At 43.6% G+C, this 25,685-nt stretch overlaps 1 protein-coding gene across 8 annotated transcripts; it reads right to left on the reverse strand.

Annotated features, from left to right (window-relative positions):
• Window positions 1-10,257: 10,257 nt before the first annotated feature.
• Window positions 10,258-25,411, reverse strand: LOC140525912 (patr class I histocompatibility antigen, A-108 alpha chain-like). Of its 8 annotated transcripts, none has more exons than XR_011974155.1 (8): window positions 25,269-25,407; window positions 14,037-14,184; window positions 12,971-13,255; window positions 12,417-12,725; window positions 11,935-12,210; window positions 11,679-11,780; window positions 10,855-10,961; window positions 10,258-10,729 (listed from the first exon to the last, which is right to left on the reverse strand). XR_011974155.1 is itself a non-coding variant. In XM_072641689.1 (7 exons), the coding sequence occupies exons 2-7, from the start codon at window positions 14,095-14,097 to the stop codon at window positions 10,725-10,727; spliced, it is 1,038 nt and encodes a 345-aa protein (XP_072497790.1). In that variant the 5' UTR covers window positions 14,098-14,184; window positions 25,269-25,407; the 3' UTR covers window positions 10,258-10,724. The 8 variants fall into 8 exon arrangements, 6 of the variants coding, with proteins under 6 accessions (XP_072497790.1, XP_072497789.1, XP_072497788.1 ...); XR_011974156.1 differs by having other exon boundaries at window positions 10,851-10,961; XM_072641689.1 differs by lacking the exon at window positions 10,855-10,961.
• Window positions 25,412-25,685: the final 274 nt, after the last annotated feature.

Consider the following 25,685-nt stretch of genomic DNA (forward strand, 5'->3'; position numbering starts at 1 on the left):
AGTTATAGCATAGAAACATGAGTAGAGAACACATAAGAGGAAAATGATCAAAAAAAATACATGAGCACTTACTTTGCACATGAACTTCATCTCACCCCAGTCTCCTTCCTTTTTCTGAGCCACTTGCTCCTAATCAATCCATCAATCAACAAGCATTTATTAAGCACCTTCTAGATCCTAGGCATTGGGCTAAGAGCTAGAGATAGAAATACAGAACAATCCCTTTGTATATAAGGATAACCAGAATGAATATGAAGAGGATAAATAGAAATAAATACAAAATAACTGTTGAAGATGTGTATAGAATTTGAGGAGGACATGAGCAGTTGAGGGGATCTGGACAGGTTTCAAGTAGAGAACTTGTGCTTGAATTTCATCTTGAAGGCACACAGGACTTTTATTAGGTCAAGGTTAGGAGGAAGTGCATTCTAGACATGGGGAGTGGCCAGGAATGAAGACTGAAAGCGGGGAGATAAAGGACTGTGTGTGCAGAAGAGAGAAGGCCAGTTTGGCTAATTTGCAAAGTTTGGAGCTCAATGAGTCTAGAAAAAATTGGTTGGGAGTAAAATTGGGAAATGCTTTCACAGCTAAACAGAATAATTTCCATATAGTTCAAGAAGCAATAGGAAACTGGTAAAGCTGAATGAATTGGGGGGTGACAGACATGATCAGATCTGTACTTAAGGAAAATCACCTTGCCAACGATGTGGAGATTGACTGATACCAGGGAGAGAACTAAGGCAAGGAGACCAATTAGGAGGCAATTGAAATAATCCATATAAGAAGGTTTTTTAAAGCCTTAACTAATAGTGTGTATGGAGAAAATAGGTCAGTTTTAAGAGTTATTGTGAAGACAGAAACAAGTGGCTGATCATGTAGGGAGAAGGATATGAGGAGTCAAGGATAATACTGAAGAATTAAATCAGGGAGAACAGAAGAACAACTAAAATAGGGAAAGTGGAAGGGAGGGGAGAGATAATGAGTTGTGTTTTGAACATATTTGTTGAGTCTGAGAGGTCTCTGGGACATCCAGTCCAATAGGCAATTGGTGATTTGGGACTGAAGCTCATAGAAGAGTCTGGGGATGGATATGTGTGTGTTTCATATTTGTGTATATATGTGAATATATCTATACATATTAATATACATACATATTTGACAGCCAACTGAAATGAGAAAGGAAATGAAGAACTGAGCATCTATTTCTTTTTCAGGTCCACACAGAGGACTTTGCATAGCTCTGCCTCACTTAAATCCAATTCACAAACAAGACAAGACAGGTGATGTCACTGGTTCTCTTTGGGAACAAAACACAAACAATGAATGGGCAGGCTCTCTCAAACTGAAGGAAAACACATGGGGAGTGGATCAGGAAAGTCGCCTCTGACCTCAAAGCCCTTCTTTGTTCTGGAGTCTCCCTCCCCAGCCCCAGTGACTCACATTTCCATCCTCTCTGCATTTGCTTCCTTCCCACCAAACCCCCATCTCCAGGGTCTCACTTTTACTGTGAAAGAGACATCTGAAATATGGGCACTGTCATTGCCTGGAAAGACAGGAGAGAGAGAACCCACTCAAGAACCAGTTGCTCAGGAGTATGGGAAAGGATGAGGCTACAGGATCATAGCCTCCTCTTCTAGCTCCTAATTTCTCATGTTCCTATTTTCCTTTGAGATTCAGCTCAAGCACAACTTCTTACATCAATCTTTTCCTGATTCCCCTAACACCTACTAGTGCCTCTTGTCTTTCATGATCATCCTGCACATATTCTGTATTTATCTAAATAGATGAACACATTTCTTCCCCAACAGAATGTAAGCACATCGAAGGGAGGTTAGGGTTAATTTTCAATGATGTTTGAACGATTATAGCCCTTTTCTTTCAAGTCCGTGTCACTTATGCGGTTTCAGTTTTCTCCTTTTTTTCCCACTGGGAATCAATTAGTCAGCAAGCAAGCATTTATTAAGTATTTATTCGATGGTAGTCCCTGAGGATACAAAGAAAAAAGGAAACAGTCCCTATCCTCCAAGATATATATATATAGATAGATAGATAGATAGATAGATAGATAGATAGATAGATAGATAGATATAGATATATATATATTCTATCACTAAAACATGTACATCAATAAACATATAGCAAACAACCCAGTGGCAAGTATACTGAGGCCCCAAAGATTTATTGATCTCTCTTCTACCCAGATCAATCCCTCAGAACTGTGAACTCACCCCTCCCTTAGTGAAGATCAAGATTCACCAGGAAGTGATACAGGAAAACTGTACACCCATCACATGAAGACTAAGAACTCTAGGTTTCCCATTCTGGTCTGTTACTCCACTTGGGTGGTACCCAGTTCTTTCCTTTGACTTGGTCTGAGGCTGATGAAGTAGTTACTGAAGCGTTCCTTTAACCTACTGTGCCCCTGAGAGACACTAACCCCACACCCACAGGGAAGGTGACAGAGACACAGAGACAGAAACACAGAGACAGAGACACAGAGACAGAGACCCAGTGATGGACAGAAATGTTCATGTACAGGTTTACTCTTCTCTAGCCTTAGGCCTTTCCTTATTCTCAGTCTTATAATGGAATTAAGAGTTTTGTGGAGTAGGGACAAAAGAAGGACCCAGAATCCCCACCATGCTTTAGACTTACTGTTCAGACTTCTGTACCTGTAATGTTTTCCTGCAGATCACAATTCCACCAATAAAGGCAGTGAGGAAGAAATAGCGGAGGAGACAGAGGAGGAAGAGGAGGAGGAGAAAAATAATAGCACCTACTCCAACTTATGTAAAGGGACTGTGACTCTGCAGCAGCAGCAGCAGCAGCAGCAGCAGCAGCAGTAGTTGTAGTAGTAGTAGTAGTAGTGATGCAAGCTGGAAAGGAGGTGTGAGACCCCCACAAAGACAGGGGTACCAGGGGCAGGCCATTTGGAGAAGAATTCTTGAACTCAAGCATAACTGAAGTCAAGATAAAGATTTATTATGCTTTTCATCAGGCAAGAGTTTTTAGGGAAGCTGCAACATTAAAGGGGTACAGGGAAAGTTTATATAGGATGTTCTATAGTATCACTTGTGCCAAATATGCTGACTAGGTGTTTTGGGGTGGGATTAGGGAGTGATTAAGGAGTGGTCAGTTCTTAAAGGAACATGCTCTTTTGGTATCTACTGTGCAGGTATTTTACACGGAATTCATCAGGAAATAGTCCAGGGGGTGCCTACTTGGAGGTGTGGTTTTAGGCCTGAAAAGTTCCTAAGTCAACCAATGGTCGGGGCTAACCAGGAAAAACCAGGCTTCTCTCATCAATGTCTTATTAGACAAGATTAATGTAAGCAAGCATAGGTAAATCCAAGTCTAGGATACAAATGATAGGTCAGTGAAAAGTAAATGTCGTTAGGACACAGGACACAGTTAGTTCAGTCAGTATGCAGCTGACTCTAAGGGATAAATTCTATAGGTACAGCTGGCTACTATAGCAGGGAGATAATGGTTGTTGCTAGGGCAGCCTGTGTCCTTGGGCTGGGGAGATAGTATTTTGAGACAGTATTTGGGCCTGAGATAGTTTTTTGAGACTAGGGAGAAATGTGATTTTTAAAGAGAAATGTGATTTTTAGAATTGGGGCCTAAGCACATGCAACCAAGCACCCCTTCAGTAGTAGTAGTAATAGTAGTAGTAGTAGTAGTAGTAGTAGTAGTAGTAGCAGCAGCAGCAGCAGCAGCAGTAGAAGTAGTAGCAGCAGTAGCAGCAGCAGCAGTAGTAGCAATACTAGCAGCAGTAGTAGCAGTAGTAGTAGTAGTAATAGTAGTAATAATAGCTGTTGTTGTAGCTATATACAAGGTAACCAGATGTCTCAAAAGTCTCAGTGCAGTTTAAAGCTTTAATATGGCTTTTTATTTAATAGTTTAAAATTTCACTGAGGCTTTGGAATATCTTGTATTATATGATTGTCACAATTGTGTCAAGGAAATGTTGTTATTATCCCCAGTACACAGATGAGGAAATAGCCTCTAAAAAGTAACTTGTCCGGGGTCTAAGTCCATTCAATGTCTATGCAAATTCAGACTTTCCTAACTCCAACTCCAGACCTCTATTCATTCTCATGGAAAAAGAAAGTGATCCATTTCTGTCTAGAATGAGGCCTGATCCTCAGCCTACAGCCCCAGATCTTTCTGCTTAGGGAAGAAAATTGTTTCATTTCAGTAAGTCACTTGTCCTAAACTAGGCAGGTATATTTCCCTTCGTGGCCCGGTCATCTCAACAACTGCCCACTTCTGGAAGGTCCTGTCTCCGCAGACCTGGTCTTAATGAACTTTATCCTGGAACTGCATCCCACCCTCTCCCCTACTCCCCCATCCTTCAGCTAAATCAGAGAGATGTCCCCCGGGTTTAAAAGCTCTGGGCCCTTTACTGCAGGGTCACTTCTCAGACAGGACTAGTGAGATTGGCAGAAGGGGGGACTATGGGATAAAGAGCAGAGGGATTTCCACGGTCTCCTCATGCCCGTAGTCTCTGAAGCTAAACCCTTAAGAAGGACGCAAGTACATCAGGGGAGGACACACAACCTAAGCATATATAGACACGAAGTCAGTGCCCTGAAGTTCTGGAAGTCCTGAGAAAAGCTGCAGCTGCCAATGAGGCAGAAAAGGACCCGGCGGGGAGGGGGCAGGGAAAATGAAGCTAAGCCTGGGCCCTGCCCACTGCACACACTGGTAGCTCAGGTCTCGGGCTCTAGAAGAAGAGGTGGGACCGGGCTGCGCCTCGCCCTTAGCAACAGCCTCCTTCCAGTTCTCTAGGTTCTTGGGAAGCCACAGCGCGCACTCTTTGTCCAAAAAGGCTTTCCATCTCTCCTCGAAGTTCTCACCCTAATCCTTCTTGCACTTGATGTTCAGAGTCGCGGGCTCCACCATCCATGCACAGGTCACCATGACCAGGGCTATGTACTTATAACCACCGTAGACGTCCAAAGTGAACCCATGGCGGAAGCTCCAGTCCAAGAAAACCTCTCACCCATAATTCTCTTAGATAGTGAGAGCCCCAGCCCCGCCTGCATCAGTCCACAGTCAGATCCAGCCCCCACTCGGAACTCTGCACAATGGACCCACTCCCCTCTCTCTTCTATTGGTCTGTTTGTCCTGCCTCTAGAATCCAGCGCAGGTCCCTCCTCTAACTCCTGGGCGGGTCTTAGGGTTATCCTGCAAAGATCCTGGCCCTCTCCGCCCTTCCTTCCTCAGTCATTGAGCAGGCTCAGGGTGGATGTGATAGTTGATGGGGGTAGCCTAACACCCATTTCATTCACCGTGCTCGCTCTGGTGGTAGTAACTTCGCAGGGTCTGCAGGTCCACTCGGTCAATCTGCAAGTTCTCTCTGTATCTTCGTGTCTCCCCCTCCAGCACTGTGCCCTGGTCTCCATGCTCAGACCCGCACTATCCCTGTCAAAGTTCATTAACAGATACTCCACTGAGCCAATCTCAGTGATCAGAAGCCCCCTTGCTCCCACCCCTGTCCCACCAATCCCCTCAGGGGTTGGAGCGATACAAAAATACCTCATGGAATGAAATCCTGAGTCACCAGTCTCCACTCTGGACAGAGAACTATGCTGGGCAAGGACTGGGCACCCCCAACCTTGGTCATATTTTTAAATAAAGCTTTTGTTTTTCTTTTCTTTTTTCAATAAGAGAGGGGAGATAGGAGGACGAGAAAATCGACATTTGTTGTGATAAAGCAAAGATGAAAACTGCAAAATAAAACCAATCCCAGAAACTGAGAAGACTGTAAAATGAACATAGTCACGTGAGCAGAATCAGATGAACAATTTATACAGCAACTACAACATTATACACTAATTAGAACAATTTTGAAAGTCTTAAGAATTCTGATCAATTCAATGACCAGCCACAATTCCCAAAGACCAACAATCACTTTGGGATAGACTAAAGATGCAGAATGAGATGTAGCAACTCAGACAGAGCAAATGAGTGGATCTGATGCAATTTACTTGTTACAAGGGAGGGGTTGGGTTTGGGAGATGGAGCAGTTTGGGAGCTGGTAATGAGACTGACATTAAAAAAAAGAAAAGATCCTCAATGAAGCAAATAAAGCATATAGAAGAGAGCAAGAAGAAATTCAGAAACACTGAGAAAATAGGTGTTTAGGAGCTACGATGTTTAATTCTATAAAAGTCTATCATTAAAACAATCAAAATGCAGTTTGTAGGGAAATGATCATGTTTGTTGATTCATAATAACATACACACACACACACGCGCGCACACACAAAACCAGTGCTCTGATCAAATGCAGTGACAGAAAACTGGTCCTAGATAAACCTTGACAGGATATAAGTGCCTTAAAGGCAGGAGACGTTCCATGCACATCTTTTTATTCCCAGGACCTAGAACAGAGACTGGTTATTAATAAATTCTTGTTGATGAATTAATCAGTTAATAGTTATTCTCTCTCATACACATATACTCATATATACATGCATGTATATTTCTCTATGTGCATATATATGTATGTACACATATACACACTCATACATATATGAAAAGGGCAGCTAGGTGGTGCAACAGATGGAATACCTGGCCTGAAGTCAGGAAGATTCATCTTTCTGAGTTCAAATCTGGCCTCAGACACTTACTAGCTAAGTAATTTCCCTTAACCTCTTTGCCAAGAAAATCCCAAATGTTGGCACTAAGAGTTAGACATGACTGAAACAACCAAACAGCAGCAACAATTATGTAAGAAAATTGTCTAAGAGCAGCTAATATGCAGTTGTATTACCCTCATCATTCTGGCACGGGGAAACGAATCTGGTTCTTAGCATTGTTATAGTCTAAAAGGAAAGTGAGCCCCAATTGTATCTCATGTGAATATCTATGAAAATGGAATTCATCTGCTAGTTGAGTATTCCCCAAATTTGGAGAAGCGAAGTTTGTTTGATTTCAGGCATGCCATTGAGGCTCAATGGCTGCAACCACACATACTGAGAGTACATGGTAACGTTACATGAGGATGCCTCCTCTCCCCTTCCCCCATCTGGCTGATGCCTTTGTCATTGATGTTTGCAGATTCCAAGGGGGATCACTGCTATAAAAGGGGAAAGGGGAAAGCTGCAGAATGAGATATCAATATTTAATAAATTAAATGGAGATGCAGAAGGAAGATTTCAGAGTTAGACTTTCACAGTTTTATCCATGCCATGCTTCAACCAGGGCTGCTGCTAGGATTTGGAGTGATGGGCTTGGGAGGCACCATGGGAGCAAGGAAGACCCAAGGTCAAGTCCTAACTCTGGCTTCCATTGGGCATGTGGCTCTGAGCCCTTCACTTAACTTCACTGTACCTCAGTTTCTTCATGAATAAAATGAGGAAAATTAACATTTGCATTATCAGTGATACTAAGGTTAATAAGAAGTCAGATCTCTTGCTTTGAAACTGTGAGCTACAGGGAGACTGTTAGGAAAGGAAGAAGGCAAAGCAAAGGCCATTATAGGGCAATAAATATTTGGGATTGGAAGGCCATTGTGGGCCAGACCCTGACCCCAGCACACATATACATGACTCTGGAAGGATGCAAACCAACAGTTCTTTACAGTGGGCAGCTTCAAAATCAGAATCACAGAATTCAAGAGTTGCATGGGGCCTCAGAGGTCAGCTAGTCTAACCAGTGACGTCAAACTGAAATATAAATTTGTTGTCGTTGTTAGTCATTTTCAGTTGTGTCCAATACTTTGTGATGCTATTTGGGGTGCTCTTGCTAAAGATACTGGAGTGGTTTGCCATTTCCTTTTCCAATTCATTTTACTAATAAGGAAACTGAATCAAACAGAGTTAAATGACTTGCCCAGGGTCACACAGGTAGTAAGTGTCTGAGATCAGATTTGAACTCAGGAAGATGAGTTTTCCTGACACCAAGTGCTGCACTCTGTCCACTATACCACCTAGCTACGCCTAAATACAAATGCAAGTCATTCATCTGTGCATGAGGATCCCTGTAGGCCACATGACTTAGATTTAAAATGAAATGTTACCCGCTTTATTGTATTTTCACTTCCTTGTTAATTATTTTCCAACTCCTCTTTAATCTGGTTCCAAACTACTTCAGAATATTGCAGCCAGCCATCAGTATCTGATAACTGGTCAAATCTCTACCTGCATGGAATCCTTAACAAGTCCTATAAGATTTGGTCACTCAGTTCCTCCAAGGAGGAGTGTGGGGTCCAGAATTGGGAAAAAGTCATAAAATATAGTAAGAAGTAAAAAGCCATAAAAACTTAAACTCTGTGAAAGGTGGAAGCCTTAACATGGAGACCTGTTAAAAAATCCTAACTTAGATACTGGATCAGAACTTAGACACTGAGTCATAACTTAAAATGCTATGACCTATGAAAGCCAAAACAAAAATACTGTGACCCATATCTCGCTGGTACATGATCATGGTACAGAAACTTATATGGGGGCATAACATTGGCTTAACTCTCAAGCTTATTACTAGACAGAAAATAAAAAATATTCACCAGTCAGTAGTGGTGCACTTTCTAGCACTTCCTCCTTTGGTCTGGTTTCAGGCATTTTGGGGGTTCTCTTGTGAGGATCCACTGAACTGTCTGGCAGCTGCCCCAGATTGCCCTTTTATGTAAGTAATTATAATGATTGATTAAACTGCTACCAATAATCAATCTGGAGATCCTTGGCCTTTTTCTTTGGTATCAAAAAGGACACCTCATGGTTATGGGGGAGGTACAGGGTTCCCCAGACAGGGGAATTCAGGACCTTACAAGGAGTCTCCTGAAACAAACCCTTCCTGCCTATGGACACTTGAAATTGTTAAGACGGGAGATCCAGAAAGCTAGACTTTGGGGCTCACAGAGTTTATGGATCAAGTCAGAAAAGCAACTCTAGTTCTCTGAAACATATTTCATATTTCAGTGAACTAAATATTCATCAGAGATACAAAGGGAAGTTTTTTGTCCTGCTACTTGTAAGCCACAGAGGGAAAGGAAGTCTTGTGAGAAAAAAGAAGGCAAGTTCTCCATGTACAACCCTCCACAACTGGATGACTTAACAGGGTCCCAAAATCATGTCAGCCATGACATAAAATGGCTTACAGCCCAGAGGAGATCCTCCACTTACTTATAAAATCCCTGGGCTGCTTGAGAGATAATCAGAGGCTCTGTTACAAAAACAATGTCTCAGTCACTCAAAGTGTGTTAGGAACAAGTGCCCCAACATGACCCCAGAATCAGACCTGACATTTTTAGCAAAGACGTTCTCTTAAATATTAACTAGGAGATAGTAGGACCTAAGTCTCTGCCTGCTTCCACCACTTTGTGACTGCCTTCCTTAGATCCATTAATAATTGTAATGGGAAACTCCCACACACAGGGATTTTAGAACAAATGAAGAAAACTCAAATGGCCTTGGATGAGGGGGGAAAAAAACCAATTGTGTAATACTTAAGCTGATGTAGTGATTATAAAATGAGAGAGAAATATAAACAATTAAAATATTCCTCTTATTTGGAAAGAAATGCTAGGGCAGAAGGAAAGAGGGAAAGTCAAATTTTTCCAGCAGCATGGATCGTTCAAAAGGGGAAAGGAGAGTTGGGGAGGGATGTTATAGGTAGAGAGGGATAAACTGGGTCTGATCATCAATAGGGCAGGGACCTCAGAGGGGCGGGAAAGGGGAAGGGGATTTTTTATATTTAGAAAGCAGATATTCCCCTCTTCATTGACTTCAAATTCAGATTCTTCTGTTCTGCAGATGGGAAGAAAAGCCCCAATTCTGCAAACAGTCTAAAAAGAGAATAAGACAGTCATCTAATGCAGTGGCCATCACCAACAAAGATGGAGCCCCAGGACTCTGTACTGAGCTCTGAGCTGAGACCACAGAAGCTGTTGGACGGGTTCCTGCAATGAAAAAAAAGCAACGACACACACACAAGGGTGAAGGAAAATGACAACTGAACAGAGAATTGAAACTCTTTCAAAGAAGATGCTGAGGCCTATGGATATTGATCAATCAACCTGTTTGTGCATAGTTCCACTTAAAGGAGTATGTAGCCTGGGTCCTGTCTGAAGCTCTAGAACAAGTCAGAATATGCCATGTCAACAACTGTGTTGGAGCAGTACTAATCAAAGACAAATATTTTCACACTCTCCATTTACAAGACACTGTCTCCCCACCCCAGCCTGGGTTCCATCCCAACTTTGCCCCAGCCCCCAGTTGCAATAGAAAATTCAGAGCAGATAAAAGAATTCTTAGAAGTCTTCAAGCTTTTATTTATTTTCCCTGTCATGTGTCCAGAACATCTCATCATCCTTTTGTCCTCCTAAATTCCCCACCCAAATATAAAATTCAACCAATATTTGGGAGAAAAGATGAAGATTCAAGAAAAATAATTAATTAGGCATGTTTTTTTTCTGTAGAAAAAATATCACAGAGTTCAGTGCAATATCAAATGGGAATGGGGGCTCATTTCCAAACCTCTCTGACCCTCACTGCTGGTTGTCTCTCTTCAAAGTGAGACAAGTAGAAAAAAGGCAGGGGTGGGAGACCTTAGATAACGGGGTGAGGGCACTAATGATGACTCCTGAGGGTTTGGCCAGTAGAGTACGGTGATGACCACAGGGGCCAGGGCTGGGGAGAGAAGCCAGAGGTCAACAGGAATAAAACAGGTACTAGAGACTTGAATATCCTTGTTTTCTTTCTCAGGGCAATTCTCTCAAGCTGAAAAAAGAAAGATAGATTGAGGAGGGACCCTCAAAGTCACCTTTGGTCTCAAGCCTCTTGTTATTCTGAAGAGCCTGCCTCACCACCCATCCAATCCTCACTCCAACCACTCACATACCCACCCTCTTTGCTTAGACCTCTTTACACCAGCCCCTCTCCAGTTCCAGAGTCCCCAGAGTCTCACTTCAGGCTGTGAGAAAGACATCTGACCCCTGTGCAGGGTCATTACCTAGAGGCAAAAGAGGGAAACAACCCAGGTAGGCACATATTTAACAGAACTGGGGCAGGGGAAGGAAAGAGGACACTGAGGAAAGGCTACTGGGGTAAGCCTCTCCTCTAAATTCTCATTTCTCATGTCCCAAAGATACCATGGGCTTGCCCTTCTTTTTACCATCCATGTCAACCCTTCACTTACCTGCAGCCTGAACATAGTCCAATCTTTTTCCACTTGGAAAAAAAATCCAGCAAAGAATTCAGGAGAGGAGGCCATACTAAGGCCCCAGAAGTTCAATGATTTGTCTTACAACTGTGACTGTGCCCCCATCCCCTACTTCAGTCCAGCATCTAGATCTACCAGGAAGAAGGAAAAGAGTCCCCACAAATGGGCACTTCCTAACCTCAGGGCCTGCATCAATGGGTTTCCAAGTCTGATCTACAACCTCCAGCTGGGAGACACCCAGTTTCTTTGGCAGAAATCCCCATATTCATTTCTCATCTGAGTCTGAAGCAGTTTCCCCACTCAGCAGCTTGTTATACCACTGCAAGGCATCCTCCAGAAAATGATTTCTATTTACAGGTTTCTTCATCTAAAGTCTTAGGGCCTATCTAGCAATGTCTTAGATGGAAAATAGAGAAATTAGGGACAGAAAGACAAGCTGCCAGTTCAGGGGAAGCCAGAATCTGCACTGTGCCTGCTGCCTGATGATCCCCTTACAGTCTTGCCTACCTGAATTCCTATTCTTCAAGATCACAACTTCAGCAATGACAAGGTGGAGGATGAAAACAGCAATGATCCCCAAAGTGATCCAGGTGTATTTGGACTGTGGCTCTAAAATGGAAAAGGAAAATGAAAGGCCCTGACCCCTCTCTGGCCTGAGATTCACTAACCCCTTCCCCAGCTCTCCCCAGTAACTCCACATCCCTCTACTCTTCCTGAGAGATGGAGAATGGCCTTTTCCCCAGACCCTCCTCACTGTTCTTACCCCATTTCAGGGTGAGGGGCTCAGACAGACCCTCGTGCTGAACTCGGCAGGTATATTTCCCTTCCTGGCCTGAAATGATCCTCACAGTTGCCCACTTCTGGAAGGTCCCATCTCCAGCTGGCCTGGTCTCAATGAACTCCATGTCCTGGAGCTGTTCCTCCCCATCCCTCAGCCAAGTCAGAAAAATCTCCGCAGGGTAAAAGTCCTGGGCCCGGCATTGCAGGGTCACCTCCCCATCAGGTACAGTGTGATGCACCACTCGGAAAGAAGGTGGGTCTGGGGGCAAAGGTCAGAGACATTTCTTGGGTCTCTCTTTCCCCCTCTCACATCTCGGGGCTATAGGGAACAACCCACAATCTGAGCCCCGAGGTCCATGGGGTCCCTGAGGTCCGGAATCTGGGGCTGAGGCTGCAGGAGGAGGTGAAGAAGGGCCGGCCAGGGACCTGGAATGCCAAGCACACTCTGTTGGGATCGAGTGGTACCTGCCCTCTTCAGAGCCTCCTTCCCCATCTCCAGGTAATGAAGCAACCACAGCACGCACTCCTTCTCCAAATAGTCTTTGTTTCGCCCAGCCTCCCATTTGCGCTTAACGTTCAAAGTCTCCGGCACCGAAGCAGTCCATCTGTAAGTCTCCGTGTCCAGCGTCTCCGGCACCGAAGCAGTCCATCTGTAAGTCTCCGTGTCCAGCGTGAAGAGGTCGTACCCATCGTAGGCGTAATGCAGAAACCCGCGCTTGAAGGTGAGGTTGTGGTAAACTTCGCAGCCGCGCATGCCCTGGAGGGTGTGGACGCCTGTCCCGTCCCCAACGCCGGTGTCAGCACGACCAGACTTTCCCCACTGGGCGCCGATTCCGGGACCCATCCCCGATCTGGTATGGCCCTGGAAGTAGTTCCTTCCGCCTCGAGAGATTCCCCCACCCCGTGTCCCCAGTGCGACCTGAAGGTGACCGTGGGACGGGTCCCGACCCGGCCTCGCTTCCTCCCAACTCTGGTCCGTGGACGTGATTTGTGACCCCGGGACCCCACGTCAAACATACCGTCCTCACCCTGGTTGTAGTAGCCGCGCAGGGTCTGCAGGTCCACTCGGTAATCCTGCGCTGTCACCCGCATATTCCTTGTCTCTCTGTCCCAATAGCCCTGATCCATCTTGTCCATCCACCTCACCCGCGGTTCCACCCTCTGACTCGCGCTGTCACTGTCGAAGTGCACGAACTGCTGATCGTCCACGTAGCCCACGGAGATGAACCGCGGTTCGCCGATGTCGGGCTGGTACACCGCGGTGTCGAAATACCTCAGGGTATGAGCGCCTGAGACACGGGGACCTGGGCCGGGAATCAGGAGAGTAACAGCGTAGCCCCGGCGGCGCCGTGTCCTCGGCCAAGCCCAGGATGTGACCTTTAACCCCATCCGGCTCGGGGATGTGACCCCAGACTCCAAACCCCCAGGACCAGAGATGCCTCCTCATCCCCGGTATCCCAGCCCCTTTGAGATCAGCAAAGCGCCTTCACGAACAACCTTGGCAGGTCGAAGTGCCCCATTTCCTAGACCTAGACGTCCCCCACCTCCAACCTGCCTCCACCTCTGATCGGGGTCCTGGATCTTTCACATTCCTCACCCTCAGCCTCGCCCCTACCTTGTGTCCTCACCGCCCCCAGCCTCATCTGCTACTGGTTCTGCCCTTGAATGACTGGGGCTCCCAGACAGCTCTGCTCCCTTCTTAACGCCCCCTTCGCACTACACACTCATTCCTTCTGGCACCTCTGCCCCAAGTCTTCACTCCCAACTACCCATCCACTCACAGACTAAACTAAAGCTCAAACTAAGGGACCAACACCAGGACACACACCCCACACACAAACCCTCCTGTCAAAGCACAACTAACAAATGGAAGGCTATTGGTCCCCAAGGCACACACAGGCGAGCTTATTCATTTTTTCTTCATTTTATCATCACCTTGACTTCACCTGAGATTAAGGAGCTGGTTACCTGGAAACCTAAGCTCAGCTGGTGTTGGAAGAGCTTTGTTCAGCAAAACCCTATCCTACCCACGCATCTACTCGTGGTCAGCCTCCAGGCATCAGTTTAATAGTATTCTCTACTTACCTGCCCAGGTCTGTGTCAGGGCCAGGGTCCCCAGTAAAAACAGAGAGTGCATAGTCAACATGCAGAGAAGTACAAGATCACAGAAACAAACTTACAGTGGGTTTGTAGGAGGATGAATCCTTTACTTCTGATTGGCTTCACAAAGTGTCTGCCACCCAATAGAAAATGTAAGACAAAAAATATCATTGGTGAATGGGCAGAATGAACACTCACAGGCTAGTGGACTGAAACTAAAACTGAAATGGGGAAATTTCCACATTTCCCGAGCTTTATAGATTTTTCATCTTTCTATGTTATTCACAGAGCAGTCTTTAATTTTATGTAGTGTCTAAGTCTCCCTCTCTCCCATCATCACTCCAGGAACACACAGCTCTTGTGCCAGAGGTCCCAGCCCTCAATCCTCCTCTGTTGGCCTTCTAGCCTCCAGCTCTCCTCAGTGTGACCCTTTCCTCTCCTTAGGAAAAAAATTTCCCCACACAAAATTGTGGGTGTCTGAGGATTGAAGAAATCTGGAAACTGATTTGTGGAGGGGTATCTTGCCACCTCCATTTTAATGATATCCATCTCAGCTGTGACTCAGGCAAGTCTTGTAGCCTCCCCAAGCTTTGTAAATCACAAAGGAAGGAACCAAGAATACAGAGGAAATCAGAGTCCAATAAATGGAATTTGGAATCAAAATAGAAGACTTTGTCTCACTGTAAAACGGTTAGGTATGTGACATAGTGAATAGAGCCCAGGGTCTGGAGTTATGAAGACCCAAGTGCAAACCCGAGCCTCAGATATTTACAGGCTGTGTGACCCTGGGCAAATCATTTAACCATGTTTGCCTCAGTTTACTCATCTGAAAAATGACTGGAGAAGGAAATGGTAAACCACTCCAATATCTCTGCCAATAAAATCCCAAATGATGTCAAAAAGAGTCAGACGCAACTCAATAACAAGGGGAAAGAGCCTAATTATTAAAATGGGGAGGAGCACTGTTTCAGTATAAGGGTGGTTGTGAACTGCCTAAAATAGGAAGGTGTGAATGCTCAGTAACCTTTTTGTCAGAAACACAGAACCTGGGCTCATTTGGTAGGATTTTCCCCCTTTCTTGTTCATCACCCCAACTAGGAAATCATTAAATTTTAAATATTGCTGGACAGCATAAAGCTTACCCTGAAAAGGATTTTAGAGATAATCTCCTTTATTTTGGAGATCAGGAAACCAAAGGCTAGTGATGTTAAGAGATTTTCCCAAGGTCATAAAGTTAAGAAATAGTAAAACTGAGATTGGAACCTACATTCTATCATTCCAAATTCAATCCTCTTTCCCCAACACTGTGCTGGTCTAGAGACAGTCCTGAATGAGCCTCCTCTGGTGACAGACTCCTTAACTCTGCAAATCATTGAAGTCAGCAGTATGTGGAAAGGGAATGAAGAGTTCAATAATAAAAATTCAGTTTCTTATTTTCTGCTATCAGAGTATTCTAACCAAGTCCTATCCCATCTTTCTTCTTTTAAGATGGAGTTTTAAAAAATTTCTCCTAAAAAACCCCAACCTTTATCGTTTTCCATTGTGCTTCCCTTCTCCATAGCACAACTGTCTAGTACATCAGTTTTCTAGGAAAAATGTAAACAAATTCTTAGATTTTTCCATTCTTTCAATAAAATCTCCCCTGTGAAAGATTAGGATGAAGTCTCTTCAGCCCTTCTCTCCTTCAGTTGCTAACACTCTTCTCTCTCAGAATCTTCCCTGTTCTCTTCTCCCTCCCCTCCCCCCTCCCCCAAACTCCTCTAAGCAGTAGTTCTGAAAGACCCTGTCTTGGTCAGATCACATCTGGAGTAGTATGCTCAGGCTGGGGCACCACACTTTAGAAAAGGCATGAACCATGTGTCCAGAGAAATGCATCCAGATGACAAGGACCAGATGGGCAAGGGTTCTAGAGAACATTTTATAGAGGATTGGTTGTTGGAATTGGGGGTGTTTGTCTAGGAAAAGAGAAGATATTGAGAGGATAAGATGGCTGTCTTCAAGTATTTGAAGGATTGTTTATAAACTACCTTAGACAAGTCCATAAGGGCACATCTAGGAACTGAGTGAACACTGCAGAGATGTTGGTTTCACCTAAGTATTAGGTCTATCTAGAAGTGCAATGGGGTATCTCTGGAAGTAATAGCTTCCTTCCTTCTCCTTGGAAGTCCTCAAAGCAGAGACTGGACAGCCATGTGGCTAAGATGAAGAAGAGATTGTTGTTCAAATAGGATCGGGAGTACCTAATGTAGCTTGGAGCTCTTGGTCTATAATTCTGAATTATCAGCCCCATCCATCAGCATCCATGCTTATAAGTGAAAATGCCATTTTTCTCTCCCCAGTCATTCAAATTGGAGAGGGAGAAAGAAGGAGAAAATATCCCAGCACCCAAAGTTTGCTTAATGCAAACTTTAATATAGTGTTAGGTCTACAAGTTTCAGTGTACAGGGGTTGTGAAATTCAGTGACCTTAGCTGTGGTAACTGCAGGGGTGCAAAGAACCATTGTAGGTACTGTAGACCCTGGGCCCTAGAGATGGTATTACTCAAAAGAAAGCACTAAAAACATTCCAGGAAGGGGGGGGGGGTGTTTGGGGGGCGTGGGGCAGGGGTAAGAGCGGCTCCAAAGCCAGACTGAAAGAGCTAGAAAACAGCTGTCTAAGGAAGGAAACCTGGGATATTAATTGATTTGGCTGTCTAACGAAAAGGACTGCAGGGACCCGAGTAAAAAGCACAACTAAAAGCGGCATTTTGAGATTAGATAAGTAACTCTTCTAATTTACAACACCTGAGTATCAGCAGGAAAAGCTGCTCTCTGGCGCCTTCTACGGTCTTTAAAGGAGTGAAGGAGCAGGTTGATAATCGTTAAGAGTTATAAGCTGTGCAAAAAAAGAAAATGACAAATCTTGAGGGGCTGCAGGTAAACACAGACATTGGCACGCTTCTTGTGAGGCTGGGAATTGGTACTGTCATTTTGGAAAGCAGTTAGGACTATGCCTCAAAAGTTATTATATTACATGTGCCCTTTTACCGAGCAGGAGCACATCTAGATCAAAGGGATCAAAGAAAAAAGAAAAGGTCTAAAAAGGTGTGTGTGTGTGTGTGTGTGTGTGTGTGTGTGTGTGTGTGTGTAAAATACACACATATTTTAATTACAACCCCTTTTTTTTGCAATGGCAAAGAACTGTAAACTATGGAGTATGCACCAGTTTAAGATTGGCCAAACAAATTTTGGTTCATGAATGATGACGAAAGATGGCTTCAGAGAAATCAGAGAAGTCTACACATAATTACATAAGCAGAACCAGGAGAAAAATTTGTACGAGAACAACATTGTAAAAATAAACAACTTTGAAAGCCTTACAAATTCTGAGGAATCCAAAGTACCAGTGATGGAGAATGCTACCCACTTCAGAAGAAGGATTAAATATTCAGAATAAGACACATCTTTGGAATCTCTACTATAAGAAATTGCTTTGCTTGACTTGTGTCCATTTATTACAAGGGTTTTGTATTTTCTTTTCTATTCAGGGAAGGGGATGAGACTGACTGAGGGGAAATGGGAGGAAGAAAAAACAAATTGTTGATAACTGAAATAATTTCTATTTTAAAATTTTAATTTAAAAAATAACAGAAATATCATTTAATTTTTAAAAGACTTAAGGTCTATCACTAATTTAGAAAGCTGTTACAAAGACTGGAGTAACATTGCCTTGTAAGAACCCAAAATGGACAAGACAGAAACTCTGGGAGGTTTTATTTGGGTGACTATGATATATTTGCAGAGCTTTCTAAGAAGAAAAAAAGATACACAGAGTCCAAGAGTACCGAATACTTCTCCATCTTGAGAGAAAGAAACACATATCTTAATAAGCTCAACAGTCAGGGACAGAAAGAACAATGCGATAAGAAGGATGTGTGCATTGCCTGGGCACCTCTAACCCTTCTTCTCTACCCTGGGCCATCAATGAGCATTTCACTCACTTCTTTGGATGTGTGGGTCAAATGCTATCTGAAAGCATTTTTGCTGAACCTGGGAAGCTCTACAGTCTCTATTCTTCTGGGAATAAGCCAATTGAAAGAATTGGGAAGATACTATTACATAGAAACAATGCAGACTTGGAACAGCTTACTTGAAATAGACAATTGGGATTAACTGTGTGACTTGCTTAATGTCACACAGCTAGTAAGTGTCAAGTGTCTGAGACTAGATTTCAACTCAGGTCCTCCCGATTCCAAGGCTGGAGCTCTATCCATTTAACTACCTACGGGCCCAGAACAACTGACTTCTAAGTTCATTTGAAGGATCCACCATAATTCTTAGATGCTTTGCTCCTTGATCTGTCTTCATAATCTGCCACTTTTGTCTACCTTGTATTTCTTTGAATCTTTATCCATTTCACAATGATATTGTTCTGCTTTCCTCATTCCTCTTGCCAGGATTCCCTCCAGCAGAATCACTCTACTTTGAATCAATCACACCTGTGCTTATATTTCAACTTATTTTTCTACATTTAGTTTCTAAATGATTTAGTTTCTTCATTTCCAGAGATTTCTCAGCTGTTACTAGGACCCAATTACTGCCTTATTCAAAGAATTCATCGCAGAATCTGAGTTCAAAGTCACCTAAATATAGTCTAACCTAACCCCCATAACCTTTTAATGATTCTCTCCTTTTTTACCTAATTCTATTTTGCTCACAAATTCCTTCAATGATTTTTATTGTGTCTTGGGAAATATCTAACTTTTTTGGGTGCCACCCCTTCTTTTCCAGTTAATTTTTTTCCTTCTTGTTCTCTATGCCTCAGCTCTTCCTCCTTCTCCTCCTCCTTCTGACTGAACTCCTGCCAACTTTTGCTTTCCTAGAATTGTTCATCTAAACATTGCACAACAGCCCTTCAAATGTTTGAAAAGAGCAATCACAGCCCTTCTTTACAGTGCTTTCTTCTAAATATTTCTTTCATCCAGGCCTCACGTGGCATGAACTCACTGACTTTCACCATCCTGGTTACCTGTGGGCTGGATCATCTCCACTGTACGTGTCTCTCCTAAGTGTGGCATCTAGAGTTGGATACAGATGTGGTCTGACCAGAGCAGAGGACAACAGAATCATCTCCCCCCTTCACCCTCCACTTCCTGAAGACTTTGGCCCTGTGAGCTCAGCCCAAGCACACAATTGTCTCACATTAAGCTTGAAGTCAGTCCCCTAGGACCAATACATTTTCTTTTCAGATGACCTGTAATCCAGATAGGTCTCCTCATCTTATGCCTTTAAAATTAATTTTTTAAATTTATATGTTTTAGCCAGTCAAAATCTTTTAAAATTCTGTATCTGTTATCCATGGTGTTAATTACCCCTTGTCACCTCCAAATCTGCTAACACGTCATTGATGATACTGCTTCCCTTATTAGGATGTCATCTCCCTGAGAATAAGGGGTCAATATTTCAGCAAGCAATTAACTTAAAAAACATAAATTACCCAGAACAGAACTCCGTATGTAAGAAGAACTACTGAGAAAACTGGACAGCAGTCTGACAGAAATAAGCCTTGGACCAACATCTTATGCCACAATCCACAATAAGTTCAAATTAGGCATGTGACCTAAATACTAAAGGTCATATCATTTTCCTTTCAATTGGAAGAGAGATCATCTTCATTTTAATGTCTCCAGTAAAGGATGAATTCATAACCAAATGAGGCAGAAAGGCAATTATGAAAGATACAACTGATCATTTCGATTAAATGAAATTGAAAAACTTCTGTATGTTAGAGACACTTTTGACACTAATGAGGTATCAAGGAAAACTTAATGCAGCAGAGTTCAGAGGAATTGAAAGCCTTGGCCAAAGTGGGCCCCCACCTTCTTTTCAGGAGGAGGGAGCATCGGATACAGGATCAAGATTGGTTTTGTACTGTTAGTTCAGGACAGTCCCTCCCATCAGGAGATGGATTGGTCCATTCTCCATTAGATCACCATCTTCTCTAAATGAGTACCTGAAAAGGCCAGCCTAAAAAGGCCAAGGTCTCCCATTGCATCCTGGGCCTCTCCAGTCATCCTGATGCATTAATGAATATCTGGTCATTGGACCCAGATGACTCAGGAAAAGAAAATGAGGGTGGTGACCTTGCACAGCCCTCTCTCACTCAAAACAAAGTCAAGTGCAAGTCATGTCATCATTTCTCTGATATCATGATCTTCTTCAAAAACGAAGGATGAACACAGACAGACAGACAGATATTCTCTACATGCTCATTATGTAACCACCTTTGGTGTGATTCCCCCCTCCCAAACATGCTTTAACATAGGACTCATGGTCAGAAAATGAAGGGATAATTTTATGTGGGGTATGTCTACTTATATGCATGAGCTTCATTACACAAGTGCAATGAAGAAAAGTTTTTTCCAGGTTATTCTAAGTCGTTTTTCCTAACTGGTTCAGACTGGTTTCAGGCCTGGACCTTCTTATCAAAAATTTTGTGACTTTCTGAAGGTCATTGTCTGTCTCCTGATTGGTTGAGTCCACCTGCAGTCTGCTGGCTTTCTTATTATCTGACTTATTCTCAGTGATTTCATCAACTAATGACTTCTGTGGAAACATAACGTTTTTGCCATCTCTCACATGTGGAGAAATAATGTATGCAAAAAGAATAAGGAAGAAAGCGTTGTGTTTGTCCCATTAGTAGTACTTTTCCCTCTGCCTCTGGAGGAAGAGTTCCAAAGAACCCCCTTCATATATACGACTGTGTTTGAACAAGGGAAGAGGTCAAAACAAAAGACTGCCTTTGGTCTGCTGAGGGCACTAAATTCAATTGCCAACTAAAGCAACCTTAAATTTGCCAAGATGCGCTGACCACTTTAGCCCTCCTCTTCCCCTAGAACAGAACAAGAAGGACCAAGAATTCCAACTTTTGCTTTTTCTTGGGAAAGGGAAGTTTGGTAAAATCCTTAGTTGGAAGGTATTCAGTTCCTTCTCCCCACCTCCCACTCTCCTTCATCTAACTGGAAAGCCTCTCTCCTCTTAACAGGAAAAGGCAGCAAAAAGGGTGAAGTGAAAGCACAGGAGGGCTTGTTCCTTGCTGTGTCTCCTCAAGCAAGTTACTTCCTCTCTCTGAACCTCAGTTCCCTCATCTGTAAAACACCATCTAACAGGCTGTGACTCTATGGGTGATCCAGGGTTGGGGAAAAAAGGGAACCAAACAGTGAGGTAGGAGAGGAATATTTTTCTGGAGAGATGAAGGAAATCTCAGGGGAACCGAGGATCATTGACATTATAGCATGCACTGCCCTGTATCCTTCTGTAAACTTTGTCACTGAAAACACTGACTAAGGGAGGCAAGGAAGGGAAAAATAGAGGTTGGGGAAAAGGCGAAAGTGAGAGGAAGGGGGGATATACGATACGAAAGGATAGAGGAACATTAAAGCTGCCTGAAAATTTCCTGTGTGACAAGTTGGCTGCATCTGCATCCCACACACAAGAGTTGACAGCAGACCTGGGGGTATAAAAGTCATCCCTCCCATGCTTGGCTTCCAACTCTAGCTCCATACCTGACAGAGCCTGCCAACCTTTTCTTAGACAGCCTTCCAAGGCTATGGGACTCAACCTCAGAAGGTTGGATACTGGATTAGGATTATTATAATTGTGGGGAGGGTAGGAAGGGAGAGTAGAGGGAATTGGTCATACCCCGAGATACAATCCTTATCTGTCAGAGGTGCCAGTAACAGGAGTCAGTTGATGGTTTGCAGGTCCTTATCTACTACTCTACAGCAAGTCTTAACCTGGGATCCAAAACTCACCTCTCCCCCTAGCCCCAGGGATCCTAAGATAGATATCAGGGGGTCCATGAACTTGCATCCAAGGGTGGGGTAAGGAATAACATCTTTATTTCTGTATAATTGGGTTTCTTTGTAATTCTATGTGTTTTATTTGTGTACTTAAAAGGATTGTTCCTAGAAAGGATCCCTAATTGTTATACTGCAAAAGATGTCGAGGACATACACACACACACACATACACACACACACACACACATACACACACACAAAAGAACAGTGAAGTAATCTCCAGAGTTTCCCTCCTATCCCTGCATCCTCTAACTTGGGGCTAAGAAAATTCCAAGGTCCACTAGTTTTCAGGTCAGAGTATGATTACAGGATTTGGTCACTGACTCAGAAGTTCCCTGGGCTTTATGAGAAAACCTGTTTCTTTTTCCTAGAATAGGAATCTTCCCTAACCAGACTAGTTGGTAACCAGAGAATTTCAGCATCTCGAGGCCTCATTGGCTGAGGTGGATGCATGGAGACCAACTTTAGATCAAGCCAACGTTCTGTGAAATTAGAAATGCCTCATGGATCTCAACCCTCCTTCCTTCCTAGTAAAGCAAAAGAAAGGGGAGAAACCTGGAATTTCGTTCCCTTTCTAGCTTGCTATGAGACAAACAAGTCAGGTCACCTCAGGTCTAAGTTTTCTCATGTCATAAATGTGTTTTAAGACATAGTAATTGCATTGTTTGTGTGTACATATATTAAAACACTGTCATTCTAATACATGATCTCTAAATTCCTTCCATCTCTCTGCTCTGCTGGCTTCCTGTCCAAGGGCAGATGCCAACTATTTCCCCAGTCTCCATGAGGCTGGGACACCTAGGGTGTTGCCCAAGGTGGGCTGCTGAATTCCTGCCAATAACTTCCCTGCCTAGAGTCTCACAGCCTAGAAAATTATTCCCTAGAAAATCTGGGTGTGATGAATACAGCAGCCTCCCTGGGACAGTGTATTGTGATTTCAAAAGGGGTTCAGATTCGTCCAATTATGTATGATTAAGGAAATTTATGGTTCAGATTCGCACCTACAATAAGACACATTTGAGAAGAAGAAGCTGGATATTTTATTGATTTACAGAAAAGGCAAATGCATCAACAGTTTAGAGCTACAGCAGAAATAATTAATATAGCCTAATACTAATATAAGTATAGCAATATTAATATAGATAGAAGAGGAAATAGAAAAACATCACCAATTCGAGGAGCACCAACACCTGAATTACATCAGCTGGGGAATCCCGGGATACAGCGTTCAGGGTCCGAATTGGGAGCAAAGAGGTCCCAGGCAGAGCGTCCTCTCCATGGGTGAGATTCCGAGGACTTGCACTAAGCAGGGGGACTTTATAGGGACCTAGACAAAGAAGGCTTTTTGCCAACGGCTCCACACACTGTTCCAAGCTGGTCAGGCACATGGCCATGGGAATGCAGGTGTTTGTTCGTCAAGGACATATCATACGGGGGCCACAAGATATAAGCTAATTAATCACATACTGGGAGGACTAGCCAGATCCTCCAAGTATTATCTATGTGTTCCGGGAGTGGCTAGTTCCCAAAACATTAAGGCATGGCCAACTCGCGCATGTTATGTTCCTTGAGAGGTCACCAAAAGGACAGAGTGAACTTACTTTATGCAAGGGATATGAAATATTCCTTCAGACAGTTAAATGAAGAAGCCACAGAGGAGCGCAAAACCTCCCACATGGAAGTGGAGTTCCCCTATCAGTGTAAGACTACCAGTAACTGCCCAAAGTTGTTTTCCTGCCAACTGAGAGTGTGAATATCAACTGGCCTCCAGTCACCCAAAAGTCTTTCCTTCCTCCCCGACCCACCTACCTACTAGCATGAATTAGTACCAGCTTCCAGGCTCCTTGATCCCAGTCCTCAAAGTCTAGTCTTGTTAGACCCAGAGAACTCTATAAAAACTCACCAGACTTTGCTGGCTTGGAAAGGAGGACCCCATTTGCTCTGGGACCCTACTGTGATGCCCATGTCCACCCAGGAGCCCCACAGACCTGTTTCCATTGTGTTCTCTGAGTGTGCTTCATTTGGTAACTATCTTCCCTCAGTAAAGCTGAATTACTTCAATATCTTGGGAATTCTGTTTCTTTGCACTTGACCCTTGGGATTCTGAACCTTCCAGAATCTATGCTAAGATTCTGGCAGGAAGGCAGTCCCTGAGGCATAGGGGAGTCAAAAAAGACAGAAGGTTCACTGTGAACAGAGAGAGGTCAGGGAGGAGAGAATATCCACTTCACAGTTGCATTCCACATTGGACTGTCTTTGATGGACCCACTTGCTTCCTCAACCCTCCCTATCTTGTTTCATCCTTTTCTGCCTCAAAACCCCTCACAATTTTCAGACTTCCCACTGCCTCCTGTACCACCTGTCTACTGACTGCCACTACATCCTGGATCTGTCAGAGTCCTGCCTAGGAGAAAGAACCAGAGGAAAGGTGAATGAGGTCAAGGGTTAGGAGACTCCTACAATATCCCATCTCCCACCCTTCCTACCTCAATCCTACTTCTCTCCTTTACTCCCCATCTTTGCCTCTATTCTCTCCCCTGAGGCTCCCCCTACAGCCACCTACCAGTCTGCCTCTTCCCTAATCCCTGATCTTTTCCACACATACTAAACTTTGAATATTATAGACCTTTTCAGCAGTCAAAGAGTTCAAGACCATTTTCTTTGGAGAGAGGGGTTGGAGGAAGGAAACAAACAATTACCAAAATTATTGGATACTACCCAGTACAATCTGACACAAATATTTCCTATTTTAAAATACAAAAGTGAAGTTCAAATCAGTCACCAGAACTGAGCCTAACAAGATAAAACTTTTGCAACTGACAACGAATCCAGTTCAGACACCATCACCCTCAAGTCAGCATCAGTTCATGACACACAGATTTGTCTTTCCCAACCCTTTCTGCATTGAAATATACAGTTAATCTTTATATAAAAGTTAAAAATACCAAAATATCTGTTATGTTTCTCAACTTAATTCATTTTGGACAATACAATAATAATTAATATCTTGACTTACAGAAACCTTAGACTAGGGGTGGGGAACACATGCAGCCTTCTAGGTCGTTGGGTGTGGTCTTTTGACTGAGCCCAAGTTTTACAGAACAAATCCTTTTATTAAGGCTTAAAAAGTCTAAGGCTTTGAAAAATTTACAAAAATTGAAATAACATCAGAACTCTGAAAACTGTTTGAAATTTTCAACTCATAAAGTTTATTGCCTAAAACCATGGGGTGTGACGATTTGATTTTGTTTTAAAAATTGGGGGAGGGGAGATAGCTACAAAAAGTATAGGAAACCTATGCCAGCCCTAGTCTGTCTAGTGGCTAAGAGGCATGAAGGAAAGCCCTTGTTGATTGGCAGAAATTCTCTGGGGCTTACCTTGGGACCTTGGTCCAGTCGGTGGCACAAGTGGCAGTCAGGAGTCCCTGAGGAAGGGAGGAAGTACTGTCCTTTGGAAATGGGAGGAAGAAAAACAGAGGGTGCTTCAGTCAAGCCTTTCCTCAGAGATCTGGCTGCTCTTGCCCAGCTCCTTGGCTCCTCAGTCACTTTCTATATTGGAAAGTCTCTGTTCCCAGAGTGACAGCTACAGGTGCCCTGGTTGGCACTGGGTAGACTTCCCCTGGGAAGAAGTGAATAGGGGAGGGAGAAGGGGGAAAGGAAATGAGAAGAGGGCCTCTCAGACTGATTATAAGCCCTACAGGGGAAAGGTAACTATAATAATCCAGACCTGTGTTTACCTTCAACTTGCCAGTTTCCAAAGCTCTCACAATCCTGCATTCTCGTCTGCTGGTAGTC

Source organism: Notamacropus eugenii, chromosome 2 (genome assembly GCF_028372415.1).
Source record: "Notamacropus eugenii isolate mMacEug1 chromosome 2, mMacEug1.pri_v2, whole genome shotgun sequence".
Classification (NCBI taxonomy): domain Eukaryota; kingdom Metazoa; phylum Chordata; class Mammalia; order Diprotodontia; family Macropodidae; genus Notamacropus; species Notamacropus eugenii.

What these genes read in the sequence shown, in the direction of transcription:
- LOC140525912 (XM_072641685.1), bottom strand. Translation starts at nt 14,097, where the DNA reads ATGTTGACTATGCACTCTCTGTTTTTACTGGGGACCCTGGCCCTGACA. An exon ending in CTACAACCAGGGTGAGGACG is followed by an intron (nt 12,726 to 12,970) that starts GTATGTTTGACG and finishes GGGACGGGACAG; the next exon opens with GCGTCCACACCCTCCAGGGC. An exon ending in GCCCCTCACCCTGAAATGGG is followed by an intron (nt 11,781 to 11,934) that starts GTAAGAACAGTG and finishes TTTCCATTTTAG; the next exon opens with AGCCACAGTCCAAATACACC.